General features: G+C 38.9%; 3 protein-coding genes across 3 annotated transcripts; 1 reads left to right on the forward strand and 2 right to left on the reverse strand.

The window, feature by feature from the left end:
• Nucleotides 1–2,738: 2,738 nt before the first annotated feature.
• LOC135468397 (HIG1 domain family member 2A-like) lies at nucleotides 2,739–5,349 on the reverse strand. Its single transcript, XM_064746637.1, has 2 exons — nucleotides 4,840–5,349; nucleotides 2,739–3,800 (listed from the first exon to the last, which is right to left on the reverse strand). The coding sequence occupies exons 1-2, from the start codon at nucleotides 4,973–4,975 to the stop codon at nucleotides 3,634–3,636; spliced, it is 303 nt and encodes a 100-aa protein (XP_064602707.1). The 5' UTR covers nucleotides 4,976–5,349; the 3' UTR covers nucleotides 2,739–3,633.
• A 106-nt stretch (nucleotides 5,350–5,455) lies between these two features.
• LOC135467653 (uncharacterized) lies at nucleotides 5,456–21,654 on the forward strand. Its single transcript, XM_064745445.1, has 8 exons — nucleotides 5,456–5,594; nucleotides 6,848–6,956; nucleotides 7,227–7,299; nucleotides 9,162–9,268; nucleotides 9,913–10,030; nucleotides 18,218–18,388; nucleotides 18,815–18,903; nucleotides 20,704–21,654. Exons 1-8 carry the CDS (start codon nucleotides 5,497–5,499, stop codon nucleotides 20,980–20,982), a joined length of 1,044 nt encoding a protein of 347 aa, XP_064601515.1. The 5' UTR covers nucleotides 5,456–5,496; the 3' UTR covers nucleotides 20,983–21,654.
• On the reverse strand, nucleotides 11,421–19,498 carry LOC135467651 (sperm microtubule associated protein 2-like). Its single transcript, XM_064745443.1, has 9 exons — nucleotides 19,472–19,498; nucleotides 16,863–17,067; nucleotides 15,204–15,383; nucleotides 14,647–14,674; nucleotides 14,184–14,240; nucleotides 13,677–13,811; nucleotides 13,292–13,429; nucleotides 12,891–13,146; nucleotides 11,421–12,164 (listed from the first exon to the last, which is right to left on the reverse strand). Exons 2-9 carry the CDS (start codon nucleotides 16,879–16,881, stop codon nucleotides 11,874–11,876), a joined length of 1,104 nt encoding a protein of 367 aa, XP_064601513.1. The 5' UTR covers nucleotides 16,882–17,067; nucleotides 19,472–19,498; the 3' UTR covers nucleotides 11,421–11,873.
• Nucleotides 21,655–25,025: the final 3,371 nt, after the last annotated feature.

Here is a 25,025-nt window from a genome sequence, read left to right on the forward strand (position 1 = left end):
CATGTTTTTTTCATTGTATATCGGTTTACATGTACTGGTATTAACCTGTACCAATAGGTCAAAAGGGGAGAGTAGATACGAGTTCTCTCTAGCCAAAAGCCTCATACCGGTAGGTAGTTTTGAGTGAAAGTAAAGACAAATCTCGGCTGAAGAAGTAATACACGACATTTGTTTCCACACCAATTGAAATGTTCAGATTTTTCTTAGTGTATTAATTCTCTGGAGAAATTAAAAATACTGTTAAGGACTCTTACACTTCACTTAAAAATTGGCAGGTCTACATTAGAATATGGTGCGGATATCGTATGATAATTTTACAGCTCTTTGTGGCTGAAGAACAGATTTTGTTATGCACACTGGGAAAATCCAATGAATTCTTTGCCAATAGGTGTAGAAACGTGTGAATGATCGTGGGTTTTCCTCAGGCTCATTCCGGTTTCCTCCTACAATAATGCTGTCCGCCAACGATGGTATAAGTGAAATATGCCCGAGTACGGCATAAAATACCAATCTGTCAAATGAATAAACACGCGCATATATTTCTCTCTCGTGTAGATATTTTCCAAGCCACATGTCATATTCCGTCATGGTCTCAAGTCCTGTTGGTACCTGTCGGCCAGTTGAGGACTTTTTGGCTGAAACGATGGCCGTGAGTTTTATTGATGGAGAAAAACGGATTTCCAAGTGCACCGACCGTTGGCAAATTACTGACAAACTCTCCGCGTTCATGTGAAACTGAGATTTGTTAACAAGGCCGGAAGACAAGTGGTCTTCGGTGAATGTAAGTCTGCATAAGCACCCCGAGAAACAGTTCGGCGTCATCAGAGCTCCACAGATATTAAGAGCCGAGAATCGAGAAAAACTGTGCTGCGTGGTTCATTGGTGGCTGGCAGTCGTAATGTATACATTGTATCGGCCTTCTAATTCATGGAGCTACATCCCGTTACCATCCTAAAGACAGTTCAATGAATCACTCATGCCATGTTAAGACTGTACTTAATGTTGATAATAAAAAAAAAACGGATACATGCACACCATGAGAGATCCACGACCAAAACGTTTTGAAAGGATAACATAGGACAAAAATCTGGCCAGCGTCACGATAGTGTAGTATACTTCATATTTTGCTGGCTGAACGCAATAATGGCTTCTCTCGAAAGTCAATGTCTTTTACCAATGGGAATAAAGCTCTAGCCCAACGATGAACGGCCAGTGCGTAAAATCGTTCGAAAGTCAGTCATATTCACCAATATTCATAGTCATATTCACGCATATATAGTGGAACCCTCAACTCTTGGTGATATGTTTCCTAGCCGATATAAAGCCATATCTTCCCTTTTAACTTTAATCAAGTTTGAAATAAGACTTAACGAGTTTTATTTTCGAGCCTTTTGAATCAAAGTATGCAAGTCAAAATTTCGACTGACAGTACCGAAAACTAAGTATTGTCAAACGACGTTACCCCATGCAGTTGTTTAGGTACACGCTTGTTAGGTGTACAAAAACCCTTTCCTTCAATATATGGCAGACGCAAACGGTTTCAAATGCCTTCAAGCTTTGTTCTATATAAAGTCAAGAATAACTTACACATATAAGCCTACATACACATTTGCACGTGTCCAGCACATTCACGATATTTATCCCAGTTTTCTTAGAAGGCCTATTCTCGTTTTAAAAATCATGTTATCCGTGAAACGTTTCTCATCCGTTTCAGTACCATATACACATTTGAACATGCTGTTTTATATTCGACATAATTTAACTTGCAGTGAACACCTGTGTCACCTTGAATGCCCATTGCTCCCATGGACTATATATACCGCTGGAAATTCGCTGAGTAACTCAATGTGACGTGTTATGGTTTAACAGAGACAACTTTCACTTGAAAGTCCGATCAACTCACCTCAGCTAGGCAATTAACACCGTCATTGGGTCAAAATTAATACAATGGGTCAAAATCTACATATTGTGCAAGGCTGGAAATGAGTAGCAGGATAAGAACAATGTTATGCACCAAGACGTATTTTGGAAGAACTGTTCGGTAGTTTTGACCTGTATTTAACACTGTTTCAGACGCTCCCTATGCTTAGTGTAGGAAGGATTGATTACATGCAAATGTACCCTGGCAAGCGGAAAAGCTGAGAAATTGGTTAAGTCCAGCATCAGTATAAACGAAAAAATTACAGCACAATTCGATAGTATATACAAAGCGCAAGGGAATAACATGTCAACATCATGTTAAAGAAATGGACACAATGTGAAGTTTAGCATCAGTAAAACATAAGGAAATATTATTTGGGGTTCAATTAGAAGATATTAGCACAGCATAGAAGTGTCTATACGTCTAGTTTTCACGTTTCCATTGCCTACTGAAGGAGTTGACGACACAAATTATCCAACTTAATCGGGACGGACAGACGTCCGTCATTCCCAAACTCCTGCCCCATAAAATTTTAGCTTTGTTTATATCACTAAGTAAAAATGTTATGATTCGACATTATTCGGGCTACAGTAACGATAATTCATATGCTAGGGGACATAACTATGCTGTATACCGAGTTTCTCCTAGCGCAGTTGTCTCCCATACATTACTCTGTTGTGCCTAGGATTGCGACAGACCAGTGCGTATGTAAATTTATCAAAAATAAAGTTTTTCAACCCAATTCTAGGTAGCTAACACAATCATTATTGCTGCTTAGTTACCATAAAATTAAACAGAAATAATTTGCTTAAAAAAATCGGCGTCTATAGTTTATTGGTGAGTGAAAATTCGTAATCAGCTATAACATCCCACAAAATGTCTGACGTCTTGCACTTGGGTCCTTTGTTACGTGAATGGCTGAAGTTAAAAATACACGGTGAGAAAATAACAACGTGAAGCCCAATTACTGGTAGTTACCTCAGATCCAGTCCAATGTATTACATGTTATTGCAAAACACAATACAAGTTTTCAATATCTTTTACTGTGTACCTCAAATCTTCATTATATCTCATTGCCCTATTTCTTCTAATTTTTGGGAAACCGGGTCTGCTCATTATAGCCAATATTTATGTAATTGTAGCAGGAATATTGAGCATCTTTTTTCTCCCATCGTTAGATCACCTAATGAACAACGTATTCATATCTTTACATTTCCGAATATATAATATGCAATATTCTATTTTCCTCACTACTAACACTAACTAACTGTCCCAAAAATTGGAAGAATTAGAGTATATGTACTATGGGGTTGCTAAAGAAATCAAAATTGTTGACATTAGAATTCTATTTGGGTAAGTCCCTGTTCAAAGAACTCCACATTTTTGTTTAAGTACATGTGAAAGAAAGCAATTTGTTGTCTCTTTGCAAAGGGCTTAGTTGTATCACATACAGTCTCATAACAGTACATACTTATTTACACACTATAATCTTGATAACATGATAATCTGAGACAAAATAGGATACACACACAAATACACACACATTCTTGTAGAATTGTGCATTGATTATTAATGCTGGCTAACCAGATCGCGCTTGACCTGTCTTTCACGGACAAAGCACAAACAATGCTCAATTCAACACACTCATTTACATATGCACACTTCTAACAAACTCTTGGCAGAATTACGCCCAGGCTAAGAACGTACTTTCGTCATTTTTGCTTTCCTGTGGTTCCATACATAACTCCAGCTAAAAGTGCTACAACAGTAAATCCTTGGCCAAATATACGCAGCCTCATCAGTTTCTGTGAATTCCTGCTGCGACCAGCTTTCATCTCTTTCAAACCAAATCCCAGGGCTCCTGCAGTCACTAACACACCTACAAATACCCCATAACAACAAAGTATTAGCAACATCAATGTATTAGCAACAACAATGTATTAACAACAACAAAGCATTAGCATTTATTTCAAGTCTGAATTACCATGTTCTTTATAAATACCAAACAAATGCCTGTATTCAGAGTACAAGAATCTGATATTCAACAGAGCATTCTTCCTCACAAAGAATTTACTTGGAAAAATAAAATCTTGACTATTTTTATGCAGGGCCATATCTAGAAGAACACTGAAGGTTCTGATCCCCAACTTTACAGGTGACATTGTAGCCCTGCAGAAACACAGTTTACAAAGTGCAACTCAAAATGATGGTTTCTGAGAGCTTCTAAGTCTGTGAATGAAGGAAATCAGTATGAAAACTAAATCTTTGTTGGTAAACCACCATACTTTTGTTCAATTTAATTTACTTGTTAGATTTAATACAGCTTGACTAGGTTGGAAGTAAGAACGTTTTCCAGAACTAAAATAGCTCTAGATATGGCCCCATTATGATCACTGTATTAATAACTATAGAAGCGTGATCTCTTGTCTGATTTTCAACTTGTTTGCTCTGAAATGAATAATATAATATAAAGCGAAAGTACGCTTATGTATATGAGTAAGTTTTTCCATGCAGGGGTATATTAATTTTGACATATAGGTGTAATTTTCCACATGTAACCATTAACATGGTGGAAGACAGTGTGCTTGCAAAATGACCATGCCCAATCATACTGGGTACAGAAATGCTGTACTCATGGAATATTCACAGGGCAAATATACCATTTAGGTGGAAACTTCTGTCTGGAAAAGTGCTCAGAATGAGTCACGATAGTTTCATTAATCTACTGTACTGAACTTAAGGAAATGACATGCACCAAATCCGCACTTCGCCCATTTAGTCCTATGTTATTTATTACCCACTCCTCCTTACGAGAAACCCGGATGCTCGAGACTAAGAATACATGACACTAAAAATACAGGGGTATATCGGATCATGAAAATCATGAAATTTTGGTTACCGGTATATTACCAACTAACCAATGGGAACAAATGGATTTTCCTTCGTTTTGCGGAGCAGCTTTTCCTTCAGCCCTTCCTCCCTGTACAGTTCTGCCGATGTTGGGGGTGGTAAATACACCAGCTCACTTTGCGGAATATTCCCATCTTTCGACATCTTTTACACTTACACGCCGACAGGTGCTTGAGTTGAACACGGGACAGTTCTCAGTTGTAGCCGCTCATCTGACTAACTGTGGCGTGAGCTGTGGCTTTTAACACTGAAGTTATCAGGTTCCTCAAACGCTTTGCTTGAACAATTTGTTACAATGCCTTTATTACTTTTGCACTGGGGGTTTTAAAACACACACCAGTTAGTAATGTCAAAATTGTGTAAGCATCATAAAATAACAACACAGTCTTACAAAACCATCACAACGGTGGCATTGAAAACCAAAACTTGTAAAAGAACTTGCATTGCATTATGACAATGGATGCCCGTGTCCCAAAAAAGCCTCAGAAAACTCATTGTCTCTGGCTCACACTTGCACTGCTCTTGTCAGTCATAGTTTGTATAATATATGAAATTGTAAAGAAAGAAAAGAAAAAGAAATAATCGTGTCTATTTTAAGTTATGGTTTTTGCTCTAACCGGCTCAGTTCCTCGGCATGAGTACGTGGTCAAATATCCACAACAAACATGGGGAAGCCAAAGAAAAGCAGAAAAAACAGATTCAATTACAACAAGGACAGGCGTAAGACGTGGAAAAAATCCAAAAAGCTCCCTTCTATTCCCTGGTAAGCAGAACACAAAATGATTCACTATCGTATGGATGAATTTTAGACCGTTCTCTGTTGGTTCCCACGCTTCGTTTCAAAATGTCGTTGTTGTTGTTGTGTCCACTGTTCTAATGATCGCAGATATCAAATAATTCAAGAACTTTGCGCTTCGTGTTTTTGTTCTGTATGATTATTAGGTGGTTAGGGTTGCATTGATCAATGGCAGTATGCGTGATTTTGTAGGATAGATTGACAGGTCATGCCTATGTGCTTTCATTTGCTATGTGAAAATCAGTCACGTATTACTGGTCATTCGTGTTTCTGACAAGACACACTGATATTGAGTAAGGATGATATTTATGCCATTGTCAGTGACACCACTGTCAATCCGCATTAATATGTTTTAGTAGCGTGTATTCTTAAGCTTCTGTAGGAAGATGTGGTGGGCTAGTGGCTATGACATCACTGCAAAACTATGAATTAGTGTGAAGTTTCTGACTAGAACTTGCACCAGACATTGCGACAGGCCTGACGGAACTCTGCAGTTATAGTTAGAAGTCTCTCCATTTGAAAAAAATCAAGTCTTCAAAGAAGGTTGTGGATGCTAAAGTACCTTATCCCCATATTTTAGCTACATTAGAGCATGTGTTGCCCTTCTCTCCTCATCTGCAGTCTTATTTCTCACTTGTTTGTCCAGTCAAAGATATTTTGACGAATAAAGTTTCCCACACTTCTCCCCTGTTCATGCTTTCACTCTTACCGGGAAGGCCTGCTGCTTACGTCATGCGCGTTGTACACATTGCCCCAAGAACATCCGGACAAAACACAAGCCTTTCCCACTTTATCTTTCCTAGAGTTGTTGATGGTGATTTGTTACACTTCAGTAGTCTGTCTCTGTCCATCAACATCTTTTTGTTGGCAGTGCTGGTGTTTGTTGGTAGTGCTCGTGTTTAGTCAGTAGTGCTCATGTTTGTTGGCAGTGCTCGTATTTGTCGGTAGTGTCGGCAGTGCTTGTGTTTGTCAGCAGTGCTCGTGTTTGTCCATTTAATCAGTTTAATATTAAGTGATATCACTGTCATTATGGTGTCGTTTATTTCTGGCTCACTAATTAGCTAGTCCAAGTAGTTTTGAACATTGCGAAGTGCATTACTGGCATCCGTGAATTAGATACCCTTCCACTATCAGGCCCACCCACTATTTGGCCCACCCATCCCCTGTACTTACAACCCAATAATTCATCTGACCATTTCACTTTTTGTCATGTTGTCCAGTAAACCAATTAAGCGGGCATGGGATGAGAGCAAGTCTGCAGTACAGAATCTTTTGGACATGGGATTGTCAGCTGACCCTAACAAATCACTGAGCATAACAAAAGCAAAGGTTAGTGTGTTCTCATGTCTTCATGGACCGATGGAAGTTGTGAAGTTAAATAAGGATGTAAGAACGGGAGAGTTGAAAATACAGTATGATTTACCCAACAGTAGTTCTAAACTATTAGAGCTGGAGATTATTAGAACTTCAGTAGTGTGTGTCTTAGTATTACTTTTATTGAAAACTCAACTTGAAATTTGCTAAGCTGCCATTTTTTTGAGTACTGTAGCAGATATGTTGACTCAGCAAAACATGACCTTGTATTTGGTAAATTTACAGGCTTTTACACATGATGTAGAAGGCACTCCTAAATGGAAACACTCTAAAGCTACGAAGTCCCATGTGGCTGAAGGTATGATATTTAGACCTACTTATTTGATTTTTTCTTCTCTCATTCTACATCCCAGATATCGAGGCATTTGCCATTTTGCTTAAGCCTGCTTGCATTACTCGTGCAGACAAGACTGTGAATATATTGTCTAAATAACATTGATACAAAAATCTGCTTCATGCTTACATGAGACTAAATCTGACGCTAGGTGACATTCACAGTTCATATTTGATGTTCAGATTGGTGGCTCACCTTCCTGCCCTTTGGCAGTAAAGCATAATAAATATAAAAACCTGTTATTTCTTGAAATTTTAGCCATATTGGTGTCCATGGAAACACAGTAGAAGACATCGAAGTGAAAGCTGCCCTTAATAAATGAGCAACTAAAATTAAGATCCTTTATACGGATTATAGGTCTAATATCCTTAAATATGTTCAGGGCCTTTGGCAGGGTGAATGGGATTTACAGGGGCATAATAAACTTCACGCAGCTCACCTTGTCATATTTCTATATTTCTTATACACATGGTATGTCTCGCAGAGACCAGGTAATTTTAACAAGGTGCCGTATTGGGCATTCTTGTTTGACACACATTTATTCTTGATGGGGGCACTGCCCCACAGTGTATTGGATTTGATGCTCAATACAGTATCAAACATATCCTTATTGATGTGTAGACTTTGCTCATGTTCGGGAAAAATTCTACAGAGTCAAGACTATTTTCAATATATTTGAGAGCTTTGCTGGCGATGCTGTCACAAATTAGTCGAAGGCCATTGGCCTATATCATAAAATATAGTTCTTAATAATTATATATAAATAAATTATATATACATACGATTTTCTACATTGTTATAAGTATATTGTGGTTTTCAAATTTTAACAAAAGGTTGGTTCTTTTATAAAGCGGTTTTAAACATGTTTGTCTATTTTGGTTTTTTATTAAGAGTTCTCCATTCTATCGAAAAACATTCACTGGCTCCTGTTTTAACCTGTTCTCGCCACGATATAGGTGCAAAATTGCCGATGTGGTGTGAAGCCATATTCATTCATTCATTCAAAGGTAGCCTGTGAGTCCTAGCTGTCTCTCTTCATGTAGTTCTTTTATTGAAACAAGGATGCGTTTACCTCGTTTTGAGGACACAAGCGGCAATAAATTCCTGAAAAAATACCGTGGCAAGGGTAGAGTAAACTTAGTATTAGGGCATCAAATGGTACATCGTAACAAGGCAGTAGTTTATTTATTTATTTGATTGGTGTTTTACACCATACTCAAGAATATTTCATAGTGTGGGGAAGCCGAGAAGAGCCTGGGGGAACCCATTACCATCCGCAGGATGCTGGCAGACCTCCCACGTACGGCCTGGAGGGGAAGCCAGCACAAGCTGGACTCTCAGCGACTGCATCAACAACTCAGTAGGAATTAGGGACAAAAGAAAGTTGACCTTATAATGTTCAACAAGTGGGTGGTGCATTCAGTTTTACTGAAGTTAATGTACAGATAGAGCAAGTTTGGGATTCAAGGTCTACTTTTAAGTTGTTTGTTTATTCTTGCACAGTGTATAAGTGTAATTTTCACACTATCAGTTTTTGTTAGAAAAGTCATCTTTGCGTTCCTCTCAAGAGCAGTAAACAAATGAGACTGTGATGTGAATATGTATAGAAGTCTATACATAAGTACACAGTACAACATGAAATTTAACCCCTTCCAAAAGTTCAGTTTTGGAATTTCGGTTTGTAAAATTTTGACTTCTTTGAATCCCTGTGACGTGTCGTGAACACAACTTCAGGTCCATATTATAACGTGCAAATTTATCTCCCCTGTAAGAGCATGATTTCGCCTTACAAGAATTTCATACGTGAAGATATGTCTCTGTTTCAGAGCTGGAGCAGGAAGCCAATCAGCCGCACATAAGCACAATGAAACTTTCAGACCCCATGGTACAGTACTGTGTGTATATGATGAACAAGTATGGAGAAGACTATAAGGTAACAAACACTTTCTGTATGGAAACATACCCCTCTAATCAAATATGGCGTAATATGTATTATTTGGAGTTGAAAAGCAAAAATCAGAGGAAAATGGCATTTCCTATGAAGTGTTATATTTTTCAGCTAATTGTAATGTCCATGCAGGTAAGATAATGTCATTTCAGGAGCATGTGACACTAGGTGTTTGGTCAACGCCAGACTCATAGGGAATTTGACAGATTCATCCCTGTACTCTTTTTCTATAGGCCTTAGTGTCAACTTCAACTGGACAGTGTTCTTAAAAGTGAATTATCTTTGAGTATGGCATTAAATCAGTAAGGCCAAATCAGGTAAATCAATATAAAGCCAGTTTGCTAACTTTTTATAAACAGTTCATTATTTATACCAAATGTCTTGTATTTATGATCGTGACAATTATTCTCAGTAACTCCCAATGTTCTTCAAACATTCAGAAGTGGCTAGTCTGGAAATTTTGAGCTCTTGGTTAATGGTGCTCAGTGTTCATGGGTTTCACATGAGAAATTTTCTCAGGTTTTTGGTAAACAGAGACACCAAGTCAAATATTCTAGTAGATAAGAGGATAACTGTGGTCTGTTATCTAATCTCCATTGATGAGTTGTTTTTTATTTTCTGTTATGCAGGCAATGGCGAGAGACCCAAAGAACTATTACCAAGACACACCAAAACAGATAAGAAGGAAAATCCTCACTTTCAAAAACACCCCAACACAGTATAAAGCATATGTAGCATCATTGGAAGGTGAGGGTAGTGCAGAGAAAACATGATGCAGCATTTGGCTGTGTGTGTACATGATCCATGTTGTGTCAACTTCTTGTCACATTGTTTCTTGTAAGCTGACTCCCAGTAACCTATCAGGTAATCATCCGACTGTACTACAGTAATAAAATGAGTAATTCCAAAAAGCTTACAAGTTTTCATATTGTTTTCTTTCGATGAAAAAGCCTTACTCAACAACTTAAAACATAATTCTTACAAAGATTTCATTATTCACCTGTAACCCTTGTGGCCATTTTCTGAATCTGGCAGTTGAAAATATGGCAGGGCATTATCATGCTGAAAGCTTTCATGGAGATTTGAACAAGTGAATCCAGGTCACATACTTCATTGTTGTTGCTAGTGGTATTCAGGTCTGGATAAGGTCGCTGGGATTCAGCCATACAATAACCTGGCTCTTTTGTTGTATTAAAAGGACTTGGCTGATAACTTATCAGCAGGTGGTGTAAAGTATACGCTAAGCCGTATAGAGAAGAAGATGTTGCACATAAGGTTTAGGTTCTGCCTCTGCTTTGTGCAGGGAATTTCTACATTTCCCCTTTCATACTGGCTTCCTCTTCGGCCATACATGGGAAGGTCTGTCAGCAACCTGCGGATGGTTGTGGGTTTCCCCTGGGCTATGCCCTCTTTCCTCCCAACATGATGTAGGCCGCCGTCATATCAAAAAAATAAATAAATTCCCCTTACATCGTTATTGTGAGAATAAGAGGTTTTTGGCAATCATTCGTTTCATCATGATTCATTGTCTTGCACTGATACGACCTGCAGGTCTGTACGTTTCACGTGGGAAAGTTCTTCTGTAACTTGCCCAAGTTTGTTGTGGTTTTACTCCAGACACACCGGTTTCCACCCCATAAAACTGACTGCCACTGAATGTGAAAAATTCTCACCTGTGATGAATTGACTTTTTTAGGTTGATATGAAAGAATGTTTTGTAAATATACGTTGATTGCCCATATAACGTGCCAGTAGAGGTTTACAAGGTAGAAGCCGGTGGATTTATTTTGGAATGCTAAATGAATGAATAACTTACAGAAAGATCATGACTTTACGCCACATCGACAATATTGCAGTCATATCGTGGCGACACTAATAGATTCACCATGTAACTTTCCCACAAGAAGCATGCATACCTAGGAAAAACCAGTTTATTGTGAGGTCAGTGACGGATAGTGGAAGACTGGTAGGATGTTAGCACAGGGGCACAGTTTTCATATGTATTTCCCCTTGGATATTATGCTTGATGTTAAAGGGAACACTGGTTCGTTGCAAAATATATTGATATAGTACTGCCTTGCTCTTCTTGGATGCTCCACAAGTGTATGTTATAACTGGACGAAGTCAAGAAAAAATAATAAGTGAAAAGGGAGACAACATTACGAAGGGAAAGATGAAAAGATGGTTTAATACTGTTCACATATTCGTGGCAGTTTTACACACATACATGATGGAATATAACAGAAAACTGATTCGGTACGTAACAGGCATAGAATATATACTGGAAAACAGCCAGCTCAACGCCAATATTTTGGTATGATGAATCATTATGACATAAAAAAAGAAAGACTTTGGCTGGATAGTCCACAGCGATAAGTATCATTCCATCATTTGGTTAGCTAAGAATTGCAAAGACCGGTGGCTCTTTTACACCGAAGCGATCTGAATATCACAGATAATGTTGGCCACCATGGTCGTTAGGAGAACTTCTAAGATACTCGGGATGTCTTCACATTGCCCGTGGGCTGTCGTCTGTGTTCTGCCATATTAGGAGCTTCCAATGAATGTTAAGATCGGAATGATCCTTTCCCTACCGAACAACAGGCTGGGCTAGTTCAGCTACGCGCCGTGAAATAGTACCCTTGAGAGCGTTCTGTTTTACCAGGAAGGCATCCGGGTTAAATTGTACGTGGTCCATGGAGGCTCTGACGATTGGCTGAGCCAGCTGACTTATTCTGGTGGTCGCCACAGCCCTCTTGGCGGATCGGGACACCGGCCACTGGACCTCCCTCTCGAACAAGTAACCTTCAGCGAAACCTTTTGGTTTGGCCAGTTCCACAGAACGACTGGATGCGTTAGCAGTTTTTGCCGATTCGCTCACCTGAAAATATCAACAGAAAAGAATTTGATTGTGATAGCATCATCAATATTGGTACAATACAAGGATTATGCATGTTTGCTTGCGGTTTTTACAGTACAAGGATAGTTTCTTAATAAGATTTCACTAAAACAAACAAGTCTTGAAAGTCTTAATCTATAATACCAAAAGGTAAAGCACAGCACTTAGCCTCGAGTGCGAGGCTTGTGCTGTTTTCTTGTGGATTTGAACGCTGTTTTGGTAGTTGAATTGACCTTTCAAATCCAAAAGGGACCGTCCGAGTGCTTGAAAGTAACTTGAAATTAAACATTATCTGATGTTTAATGTGATTACGTATTTTAAGAAACAGTCTGCGTAAAATGTATGAAATGGTCGGGAAAATAAACATCTTTCGGATGTTCAAGGAGATAATGTATTTAAAAAAAAACAATATGCCTGCGTAAAATGTTCTGGTCTATCTCTCATCGACAGCAACAGATGGGTTCTATTTTAGAATGTCCATTGATCTTAGTTTCACTCTGGCCGCCTTTACAAACGTTGGTTTTGTGTCTATCCCGGTGAAAGCTGGGAATATAATCGAGTTTATGTTTTTAAGCGTGTGCGGTAGAGAGCACAGAGGAGCTGCTTTCTTCGCTTAAGCGGTTTGGATCTCGGACTCAAGCTGAGAAGACAAAAAGAAATGTACATTGTTCCAAACGAAAACACCCTAGACTAAAGTGAAGCACTGACCTGCCATTCTGGATCTCTGTACTGCCCACTGTCTCTCACTTTGGCTTGAGCTAGATTCTCTGTATGGGGAGAAGCCTTAGCACTCAATGTCGCTGGGCTCACTACGCTCTGTACCTCACGTGGACGCTGGTATTGGCTGTGGACGTCTTTATAGCGCGCTAAATACAGCGTTCTCTCTCGGTCTCCACATTTCATGGCGGGTTTACTGACTTCCCAAAGCACACTGGAGCGACCGCAACTGTACTCGAACTGCCGCCTTCCAAAAAGAAAAAAAAGACGGAGTTCATGTTACATATTAAGACTTTCAACGAAATCAAATTGAATTGGACTCACTGTACAGTATATATCCGATGTTGTAAACCCCAGTGTTTTGCTCAGACGCAGAATAATGAAGTGTGTACCTGTTTTCTGTAAATTGAGGATGTGTTGACTTCGGTGTGGCCAGGGCTTGAACTCTGGCACTTGCCTCTGCTTTTTGGGCCGTTGGGCTAGTTTCCAGAAGTTGTGAAGCTCGCCCACAGCTGTAGAAGTACAAGGGTCTGCAAGAAACAAGTCACAGTGTCGCAGTGCTTTGAAAATACCGACTTCCATGCATGCACATACCACATCGATTATGGGCAGTTATCAGTATGCAAAATCTACTAAATGATATGGTGTGCACAAGGTGGATTTTTTTTATACACTTTTAACGAAATCGTACGAAAGCACCACATTTTGATTTTCTACGACAAAGTCTTGACTCAGTGTGAAGGTATTTACAGATTTTTGTTACCAATGTAGCCATACCTGTTCAGTTCATCTTCTCCTTGATGATTGCGCTTTGGCGTGGCCAGGTATCGAACTCTCTCCGATGCCTCTGCTTTGAGGGCGGCGGACGAGATGGGCTCTATTGTGGACTGGTCACCCCAAGTTACCCGCGGCCTGAGCATTAAAAACATGTACTTGTAGCTGATAATAGGGTTAAGACCCAAATTATGCATACAGTCGAATTTTTGCTAATATTTTAGAATAGCCCAAATAGTTAAGGTTTGCAAAATATCAGCGTCGTCTGTGCATGTGTTACTGTTCAAAATCGATTCTAAAGTTCGTAAAATTTATAATGCAGGTCGCATTTCAAAATTTCGAATCATTTTAATACTGATGTTTTCTGAAAAGCAATAACTGGTATTTGTTAATAGAGAAAATTTGATTTGATAAGCGAATATCGATTTTTAGCCAAAAAAAATCTGTTATAATATCTTATAGTTAGTGATGCATGAATGGTACTATATCGCAGTGTTAAGACGTACTCACCCAAACCGTGTCCACCATATTGACTTCTCAGGGCGTGGCCTAGATAGCTCCTGGAACCTATGAGATAGGAATTAAGTTCTGACGTACCGACATGATGGACAGGTATACGAATGCTGTCGAAGGAAAAATGGGGGACCTATGGACCTAACCTAGTGACCAAGTAGGAGAATAATTATGAACATTTGCATGATTAACTTTTTTTAAGGGGGAGGGGGGGGTTAGAGAGAAATCTGTTTTTGCTCAGGAACGGATAATTTTGCAACTATTGCTTGGGACTAGAGTTTTAAGTGAGAAAGTATTGTGCTATTGGAATGCTACAGGTCTATATCTGAAGGTTTTTGTTTCACAAAGACGTGTAGTTACATGTATTATGAAAATAAAGTATGGAGTATTGGTAGTGTCTTTGACCTCATGTGATTTTTTACAGTATACAGTTATTGGGCGTTCTGATCGTAAGAGTTACCTTCCGAATCCGTCGTCGCTGTAGGAAACTGAAAAAAGAGTATTTGAGATCAGTTAAGACTTGTTAAGGAGACTGGTTCTTGCAGTAAACGTCGTCTGCTTGGCATGACAGCCGTATAAATTGGGAAGCAGAAACTTTTAAGCATTAGTATATATGTACTGTATAGGTAGCTAACACACAAGCAGGTTTTATGAAGCCAAACCAAAACCAATATGGACGGTACGTCCCAAGAATATTACAGGGTGTTAACTGAGTCATGTAAACTGTAAGCTGTCATCGTTGATTTCTTGTTAGAGTATCAGCTCTTCGTTCTTCACCTGTAAAGCATGATCATAATGATATAACAAAAGAAAAACAAAAAAACAAAGTTCAAAGCATATGCATGGAGAAATTATGCGGGCCATTTTCAGAAGTTAAAAGTGGATCCAGCGATCCCATCGAGGTATCGAGAATCGCGGTCAACCTTACACTGTGTGTGGTTTAGGGACCTGTATTTCTTTTAGTCTGTATGGACTATACTTTGCCTCGAATGTGACTTTATCACATATATATTATACCTTTGTCGGCACTTCGCGACCGTCTGGGAAGCCGGTGGTTGGGATCAGGAGTGCTCCTCTGATGGCGCCCGGGTCTAGCCGAGTGAGATTGCGAGTTGTTTTGAAGCTTAGCATCAGGATCAGTTTTGTTGTTGCCCTGTGCACTGCCCTGCTGACCTGTCCGGTCAGAACCAACTTTGTCTTAAATGCGAGGGGAAAGTAGAAGGCATGGGGTTAAAATTAAAGCCATATGTAAGAAAACGTCATACCTTCTGTTATACATGTAGCTATATTAGAATGTTAGGGGGGGGGGGGAACGACAATATGCTAGTCCATGTGTTATCAGTTATAAACATTGGAGACATTTAGTTAGAATTTACGAGTTCAACTTGTACCTTGTAACTTCAAACCAGAAAAGGTAAACTGATTGTAGTTTATAGTTAGAAGATTCTAACTAAAGGTCTCTAATTGAGACGTTTAGCTTTGAGCTTTTGATCTTCGTATTTGCATACTTTAGATACGTTATCTTAGTTATTAAACCATCAACATATTGCATGTAGCACGGTTGAATGATAACATATATGTCATTACTGTTTGTATGGCAGTTTTCTGTAGAAGATGTATGGTTCAGTGGGCTTTTTACGTGTCGCTTTTCCCGTGCTATATATATGTACAAAAGCAGGTTATACCCATGTGCATGGCATAATACGAGCTGTGGGCTACCTTTTTGTGACCTTGCAATTGGCTGCCAATAAGGTCTTGTTAATTATTAATCTGTGCATTATCGAGCTGTTCAAAACAGCTGTGGCGCAGCCGAGCTTTACCTATTAAAAACTTAATTCCCCACACAGCCGAAGTAATCCTGCTGTAAGGGATTAAGTCGAGATTTTGGCGTGTCTTCGGTGAGCGCGCATTACCTGTCCCGTCATAAATACCACTACAGTTCAAGGGGATTCTAGCGAACCATTGTCACATAACTATTCAGATAAATTTCTTTTAGCTTTCCATTTTTTTGTTTGAAATAAACATTAAATTATATGAAATAATGGTACGCTTTACACCCATTGCACCCCAAACTTAAGACAGTTGATGTGAACGGTCCTGGCGGTAAATATTATATATAAAACATATTTGTATTGATGGAAGCCGAACGTATATCTGAAATACTGCAACAAGCCAATACAGGGGTAAAGAAGTGAGTGTAGGATTTATAAATTAGATACGCCTTTAACGCCAAATATAAGCATAAGCTGCAGATCAAATACTTTACTTAACATGGGATTAACACATATACGTCTGCCATGTCAACACATATCTATACCAGAGTTCTACTTCCATATATATACCTTGCCTGGGTACTTCATGGCACGTGTCAAGTGATATTCATTTCTTGGCAACACGACACTGTCTGCTCCTTGGTTCTACTCGGTCACCTCTATTGTCTCAGAACAAGTGCTATGTCAGTACCCCCTATCACATTCCCAGCCCTCAAACCATCCCTGGGGGTCATATATTGGCAATTACATTATTATAATTCAATATAGGACCTAGTAGGCGGCATAATTTTATATTCTTAATTATATAGAGGCGAGAAACAACAAAAACCGAAACAAAGTAAACCGAACAGAAAGTATGTTATTACGTACTGGTTAGCAGACAAGACAGATAAATGAAACTAACCTTCCTGAGCAGTCGACATGTTGTTGTGGTAGGTGGATGCAGTATAGTCAACGTCCGCGTGTACCCAGCGCTGTCTGATCTACCGTCTGTCTCATTGCAGCGGCCGGCCTGGTCTGTCACTGGGGCAGCCATAGCAACGCGTGAGTACGTCATGTGACTGTTTGTAACGACGTCTCTCTCTTTTACCCCCAGAGCCCTAGCCAGCCTGCGAATAATCGGATTCAGACATTACATAAATCCGTAACAAACTACTTCTCAGGTATTGAATTTGTCGATAGGGATCAGCGAGTGTATATACATAGATTTAACGAAGATTTATGGTCGAAGCCAAGATCTTGATATACCCAATAGTACCGAGATTGTGTAAATTGGTCAATTAATGCCAATTTGTTATGGAAGATGCGCACAATTATTTTCATTGAAAACAGTGTATAGCTTATACATATTTTGTTGAGAATTTTTCAAATAGAAATAGCCGCAATCGTACCAGCTATAGTTCTTTTAAATATATATATAGGGTGCCAAACCAAAGACGCTTTTGTGGAGTTTTCACCTGTAAAAATCTATTTTTCTCAAACGAATTTAAACCGGTGTCATCTTCAGCCAAGTCACGGAATGAGACTGAGAATGATTAATCTTGAACTTAGCGGCGGAATTCCGCTCAGTCCTGACACCATGCCACAAGAGGAGGTTGCTCTGTAGTGTCACCATCGTGTTTTGACTATATGTGCTTCTATTTTGAGAGAGTATATATTTTCCCGCCAATTTTCATATGTCCATATACTTGTGACCAAACAGTTGACCTCCAGAGTAACAATTTCTCTCATTAGGGTTGGGAACATCATATATGATTATCAGAGGCCAAAAACAGGAAATAAGATATAGAAAGGATGTTAATTCATTTGTCTGTCACATTTGCAATACGAAAGAATTCGCACACGACAATGATTTTCTTGTAAGAGTATAAATCCCTGTATGAATAATGGAAGGATATGCTGATCAGTTTGCTACAATACTATATAACATGTAGCATACAGTCGTCATATAGCGTTAATCGATCAACGTTCAGGGTTTTCATACACGCGCATGTATGTATTCGTGAATACGAAACCAGAGATCAATTCTTGACTTGAGCCAAAATTTAAGAGTTAATTTAGAGGCTCTAAAAATTCAAGATTTTGACACTCTTAAGTGCTGTTTTCTGACAATTGAGTCCAATTTCATTTTTCAGTACGAAAAGCAGACCACTTTGATTAGGTTTTTGATTTTAACTGAAGTCACAAATGGTTTTGTGGAATCTGTCACAGAACGTCTGGAAGGTATTTTAATTGTGTATTCTGTATGTTTTAAAACAGGTTGTGTGACACCAGTCAAGGTCGGTGATACCGCCAAAAAGTGTATTGTTCCCCGACGGAGGATGCCAACTCGGGGCTTTGAGGCCGCCTTGCGGAATGGTCATTTCCCTTCCCTTTCTCCTGTCACCGTTACACAGCCCGCACCGAGAAAAGTTGATGAGTCACTTCTGGGTGAGTTTTTAGCAAGCTCATTTCAAACAGCATTCATGGATTCATTGATTCATTGATTTATTGTAACTGTTACCGCGTTCTGCCAAATCTGTGCACAGCCCGCAGTCGGAAAATTCGATGAGCCACTTCTGGGTGGGTTTTGGGTGAGCTCAGTTCGAACAACATTCATGGATTTATTCTTTTATTGTAACTATTAGCTCTTGTTTTAAATCATTCAGTTTGGACATTAGATGCATATAACGCACCCTGCAGATCAGTGGATTTATAGTGTAAGGTGATCCTTTTCTCCACTCAGACATACACTCAGAAGAGCATAGCCTATATATCCACTTCATTGCAGAATAATAATAATAAAGCAAATAAAAGTGTGTAAAAAAAAAACGACAAGTTTGGGCATGATTTAACCATTGGTGTTGGCGTTTTCAGCGGCTTTAGTTCGAGTGAGACGTCGATTACGGTTTGGGCGGAAACCTCCGAAAGAAAGGAGCATTGTGACTCAGACAGATGTGTTACAGGTAATGTCTGTCGAGATTGAACAGATCACTTAGGTTAGCAGTTATTGTCTGATACTTACTTAGGTCAAAATTTAAAATACGGTTTTAGAGCTTATTAATTGAAGTAAATTTCAGTTTCCTATGCCAAAAACTAAGCATTTATTGCGACGAGACTTACAATGTAAGGAAAAGTTTTATAGAATCCTCCCCATGTAGAAGCCAGGTTGTAGGAATGCGAGATCGACCCATTGTATTGGTAGGCCTATTATAGCTAATATGTGTGGTAGCTCAGAGAATTTTCGCACATTTACGTAGCCTAACCAAATAGAAGATTACCGTTCACGTATAGTAGTGACGCATTTAAAACTATTTTTCTTCATGGCCACAATACTCCCGAAGGTACAAAGCCTGTAACTAGTTTAAGATCGGTTTGATGCAAAGAGAAGGCTACTTTCTTAGTTTACAGTCTTCTCTTTAGTGAATATTCGTAGTGGATATACGGAACAGGAAATTTAGAGGAATATTGCTGTTGTTCAACCATGAGCATAGTCTGGAGTCAACCATTGAGACATAGGGTGTTCCTACTTACGTGTATGACAGGCGATATCTGTTGCTATGGCACGCAGAAGAGTGTACTGAGAAAACACAAATAGTGATGACGTGTCTGTGACGTGGCGAACCTTCCCCACGTGACGCCACATGAATTACGTTGTAACCAAATAACGCTATAAACTCGGTAGTTTCACTAAGAATTTTAACGTACAGTAGAATGTTAATCCGAAAAATGATATTCTGTACTCATTATTTCAAAGTTTTATTATACCATCGAAAACAATGTGGTCTGATGGTTGGATTTTTATACGTTGTTGTCATCACAGACGTCAAATCGGCGTTAGGCGTATTTTAGCTGGTAGAAATTTGATATACATTTTTTTTTTTGATATACATATATTTTCCTCTCACAACATATGGTGGCGTTACGGTGAAGTCTTTTGTTGCGCGACATGTTACTACTACAGTTTTATGGGCTTGTCAAGCATTATGACGTCACACTGTGAAAACTGCAGTAGAGCTTTCAGCGTCACTAAAATTACTTAATATGTCTCAATCCAGCATTCTGCTGGTATGATCCAGTTAAAACATGCAGGGGCGGGTTTTATTAAGCGTACTTAGTATTAAGTATCCCTTAGCTAAGTGCACTTTATACCTCTACAACATACGTTGGCATGATAGTTAAGGGCTTAATTAAGTGCGCTTCATGAAACCGGCACCCTGGACCTAATAAATCTGAAATATGTTTCTTCTCTGTTTAGCTTTCAGAATTAATCTGGAAACTGAACTGGAACATGGCCAACCGATCTCAGAGCTAAGGACCTGGTTAAAAATACGCCCGCTTACTAGAGAACAACACGCATGCTCTTGATTTCGCCCATTTAACGCTGAATGCTACAGCCTGTCCATCATTTGTGACCGTTGTGCCTGGCCTACTGGTCAGATCGAGGCTTCAATTGGCAGTCCTGTGCTAGTTGCTGGTTTGGTTTGGCTATCCCACACGTTTTAGGGCATGAGTTAGGGCATGTAAATCTTTACATGTACATTTCTATTGATTTGTGCGTCATAAATTCATAGGGGCATTGTTTTGGCACTCTGTATATGTATATAGGTCTATGTAAGCTCTCAGTAGCCTTGGGGTCATACACAATGTGCAGTGGGGGCCTCCGCCATCGTCTAAGTGAAATGTTTTTTAGTACAGCGTAAAACATCAATCAAATCAATAAGCAAGTTAAATAAATAACTTCTACATTTGTGTGTCCCCTCCAGGATATTCGAGAAAAGAAGCCATCTGAATATAATGTGTCTGAAGACGAGCGGAGAGTGTCAACAGCTACACCTCCATGCGACAAAGACGACGATGGTGTGAACCCTAGGAGTACGTCCAGACCGACAGGACTGTGCGCAGCCCTCAATAAACTGGGGGACCACAGCGGCAAGTGTTCATCAGACTGTTCACAGACTAGGCGATCCAGGAAGAAGCTGGACATGTCGGATTCTGGGTCCATTATCAAACTAGAGAGTCCCTTGCCACAGAGAGAAACGTAGAGCTGAACAACCTGTTGAAAACAGGATGTGCGAGATCTGAGACCGAATTCACAAATTAACTATGACTGAAAGACCTAAGTCAGAATTTGAAGCCTCGTCACAATGCTTAGTTTTAGGTACTGTAATTTGGAATTTTTACATATTTGTGTTAATATCAGGCTAATAAGGATTTCAAATTTCAACTTAAGTCATAAATAGTTTTGTGAAATCGGTCCTCTGCTGTGCTTGAAGATGAACTGATGAACTGATGAGCAGTGCAGATAAAGCTATTATATAGTTCAACAACTGTTTTTGACGGTGCTCGCAGTTTTGTTATTTGGACGTTGATGTTTTTGTTGATGTTTATAAAGTTTTGATTTTCAGACGTTATGTTCTTTGTGGATTCGCCACAATCATGTGCTGTTTGATGTCATTGATTACAGTTGCGATATAATAATCGTATTTTGACTAATCACGCATAGACCATTCTTATTGTAAAAAATCGTTACTGTTCTAACGGCTTAATCATCTACAGTTAATTACTGCTCTTTTGTAACAAAACCATCGCTGAATCATTGAGAAACATTGCCATCTTTTTTAACCAGTGAGGACAAATCATGAGACTTACAAGTGGATTGAATTCTGAATGACTTAATCATGTACACATCGCAAAATAGCAATAAAACTCATCAATGAAAGGTTTTGCCAGTTATGTGATTTTCGTTTCTGTATGACAGGTTCAAAAATTTTACCGAAAGGATCGAATCGATGATCTTATTGGATCATCAGAGGCTTATGGTAAAGACACGTGGTGAGGTACCACCCTTGATTAGCTGAACGCTTATGGCAGTTGCGCGGTTTTAAATTTTGAAGGGCGTGGCTGTTGATTAGCCGAAGAGGTCAAAGAAGCCTTGAGATACTTGGAGAGTTGAGGTGCACGTGACTGCTGATTACCTGAGACTTGTTGCCAGCAATTAAAGTTATGAGCTACCTATCCTTTGGGAAGTGCTGTCTCCGATTAACTACAAGGCTTATTTTCAGATATATTTGTGAGGTACTTGGGGAGACGTTGTCTCTTGATTGGCTAGGGTTTTACATCCGATATATACAATTGTGAGGGACGGGTGCTTTGGGACATGTTGCCTCTTGATTAGCAAAACTTGATGTCGCATTGGCTAATGCTATTTTTAAAAGACAACTGCGCTGTACATTAAGGGATTTTGTGTCGTGGTAAGTCAGGGCTTTTAGTTACAGGCACAGTTGCGACGTTTTTTTTTAACGGAAGCTTTACGTCAGATAGTTGATGTCTCTGAGAGTCATTGACGGTTCAGCGATGCTTCTTCAAGAAAACATCATATTAATCGACACATGGAATAACTATCCTCTTATATTTGTGTAAGTTAGAATAGAATTCAAGATCATACCGGTTTCCAGAGAAAGCTTTAGGGCCGACACTCCATGCGTTGTCTCCAAGATGTTAAAATGTTCGCCTTAGACCGGTAATACATCAGCGCAGGACCTCGTCCAACGCAAAATTCTCGTAAATGTTTCTCGAAAATTAAGTCGCCCTGTGGCATATTAATGTGGACAACGTCACTTCCGTTAAAAAAGTTCCATCGGTTTGTCGCCAGAGTAAAAGAGTCGGCAGTTCTCGCAGAGTGTATTTATTAATTCGCCACGATATGGCTGAAATATTGCCGAGGTGGCGTTAAGCCATAATCATTTATTACTCCACAGTTCTGATGAAGACCACTGGAAACAACTGAAAAGGGACATAAAACCTAGCTGTGAAAGAACATGTATAACCGCTTTTAGCTCAGATTCGAAGGTGTAAACACCGACACATTATTTCAGTTATTCAGAAATAAACCATTAAAAAGTACAAAGCACAAAACTGAATAGAGCGAATGTACCCTGCTATAGTGTTTTAATGTTCTCAAAACATTAAAAAGGACTGGTTCAACCAACATTTCAATTTGGCCGGGTGTCTTATGAACTTATTTCTGAAGTAACCAAATACGTCTGAATTCTGTTAAAATATGACACTTAATGACATACTTAATAATAAGAACTCAAATATTTCATCACAAAAGTTAACATTACGCGGGTGTAATTTGCATTTACATGTACTTTGACGGAATTCAGTTTGTTCTAAAGTATACTTTAACCATATATACAATTCCCGTTTCATATTTGGTATGCAGGTTTATATTGAGATGAATTACAGACTTCTATAAACTGGGGGTGTTTCTATGAAATTTCTGGTTTCCATGGCAACCTGCTGGACACAGCAAGTATGAACGATATGTGATCGCAATAGAAGTCAAAGCGCTTCAGATAATTATTTCATTTTTGGTACGTTTTCTCATATATAGGTGAACTAGCTTGTTGATTTAAAGAAATAACTGGCCCCGCAGTGAACGAGATTTGCAGGAATTACATGGTCTAAGAGAGATAACAGTGCAAAGTACAACGCATAAAATATGAAATTGAGTTATTTTGCTTTTGCATGTATATAAGTGGTCTTAAATGGGCCATGTTGTGCAATAAATATTTTAATCCACCCACTTCAAACTTCTACAGTAGTTTAAAACTCTTGTAAAACGTGAATGAATACCTTTGCCTATCTGTGATTTGCAACATCAATTGGTGTCATAGGCCTATATAGACCTAGCAGTATGTTGGATACAGAGATATTGACTGTTACGGTTGTAGTCGCAACAAATTGAAACGGATAAAATTTCATTTTATGTTCCTAAAGATGAGAACCGCCTGGATATAAGTTTCAAGGACTTGATCACAATTCTAAACATTTCGGGTAATGATTTCATTTTATGTTTATAAAGAGGTGAATCAGAAACTTGGAAAGGTTTGAATGGTACGAATACAGTATAGTAGTCATTCCGTTTCACACAGGGTTACTGGGCCGAATTACATGTAGCCTGTCATATTTCTGGTTTCCACGGCAACGGAATGAAAATAGCCAGTTTAAACGACGTGAACACGTATAGAAAATTAAATCACACGGTTTCACATAGGGATTCCACCTTTGGCATAATGTATACACATGTACGAACAAATATACAGATTCAACAGTGTAGGCTTAGTCCCTGTTTTTCACTATTTTATTTATCTTGCAGCCGATCACATTTAGCAATTAAATTTCCAAGTTTTGCATTGTATGCACATTTACAATACGGCTCAATCCACCGACTGGCATGACGGGATTGTGTAGACCACACTTACTTCTAATTAAATGATGTAGGCCTACTGGTAAAATTAAAAACACCATTTACTGTCGATGGCGACTCTTTTGTGACATGGACGTATAAATCTAAAATATGTAATCTACGTACTCCGCGAATTTTCAAGAAACTTACCCTCTATGTTCTCACGGGTAATCATGATAAAGCCATACGAGTATAGCTTACTATAAATCATTCCATGAAACGAATGCCAAATGGCAATACCTTTGGGATGTTAGACGGTTGAAGATGTCCTGAAATGGCTTTTCGAGTTTTTCATGCTTCACACAGATCCATTATAGTTTTATGAGCTTAATAGTTTACAACGCACATGTGTATTGTTAGTTGCCATTACACTGCTTCCACTTCACTTTTGATGTATTATATTTATTTATTATTATTATTTTTTTATGTTAATGAAATGTGGTACGGTTAGGGTCGTACCGGTCGTACTGCTTCCGACGCCACTATACACGTAGCACTGGTTAACATAATATTAATATCTTTTTAAGAGTTGTAGGCTATACATGTACAGTACATGTAATGACAGATACATGAGAAACATCAAAAACACATGGACAGCCTAAAGGGTACTGTTACACTTCACATGCATAGGTGTTCCCTTTCGTGAACATCGTTACTCAGCTAGATCCATGTAGAGATATTGCATGAAAGAATAGCAATTGGCTTGTGAGAAGACAATTACCCCACCAGTACGACTAGATAAATACAATTTCTCATTTAGTTTGCAGCTCAAAATAGTAAACCGGATATACCTCATGACCCGTATTTGTTAAACGATTCATGATTTAAGTAAAA

The sequence above is a fragment of the Liolophura sinensis genome, chromosome 6 (genome assembly GCF_032854445.1).
Source record: "Liolophura sinensis isolate JHLJ2023 chromosome 6, CUHK_Ljap_v2, whole genome shotgun sequence".
In the NCBI taxonomy this organism is placed as follows: domain Eukaryota; kingdom Metazoa; phylum Mollusca; class Polyplacophora; order Chitonida; family Chitonidae; genus Liolophura; species Liolophura sinensis.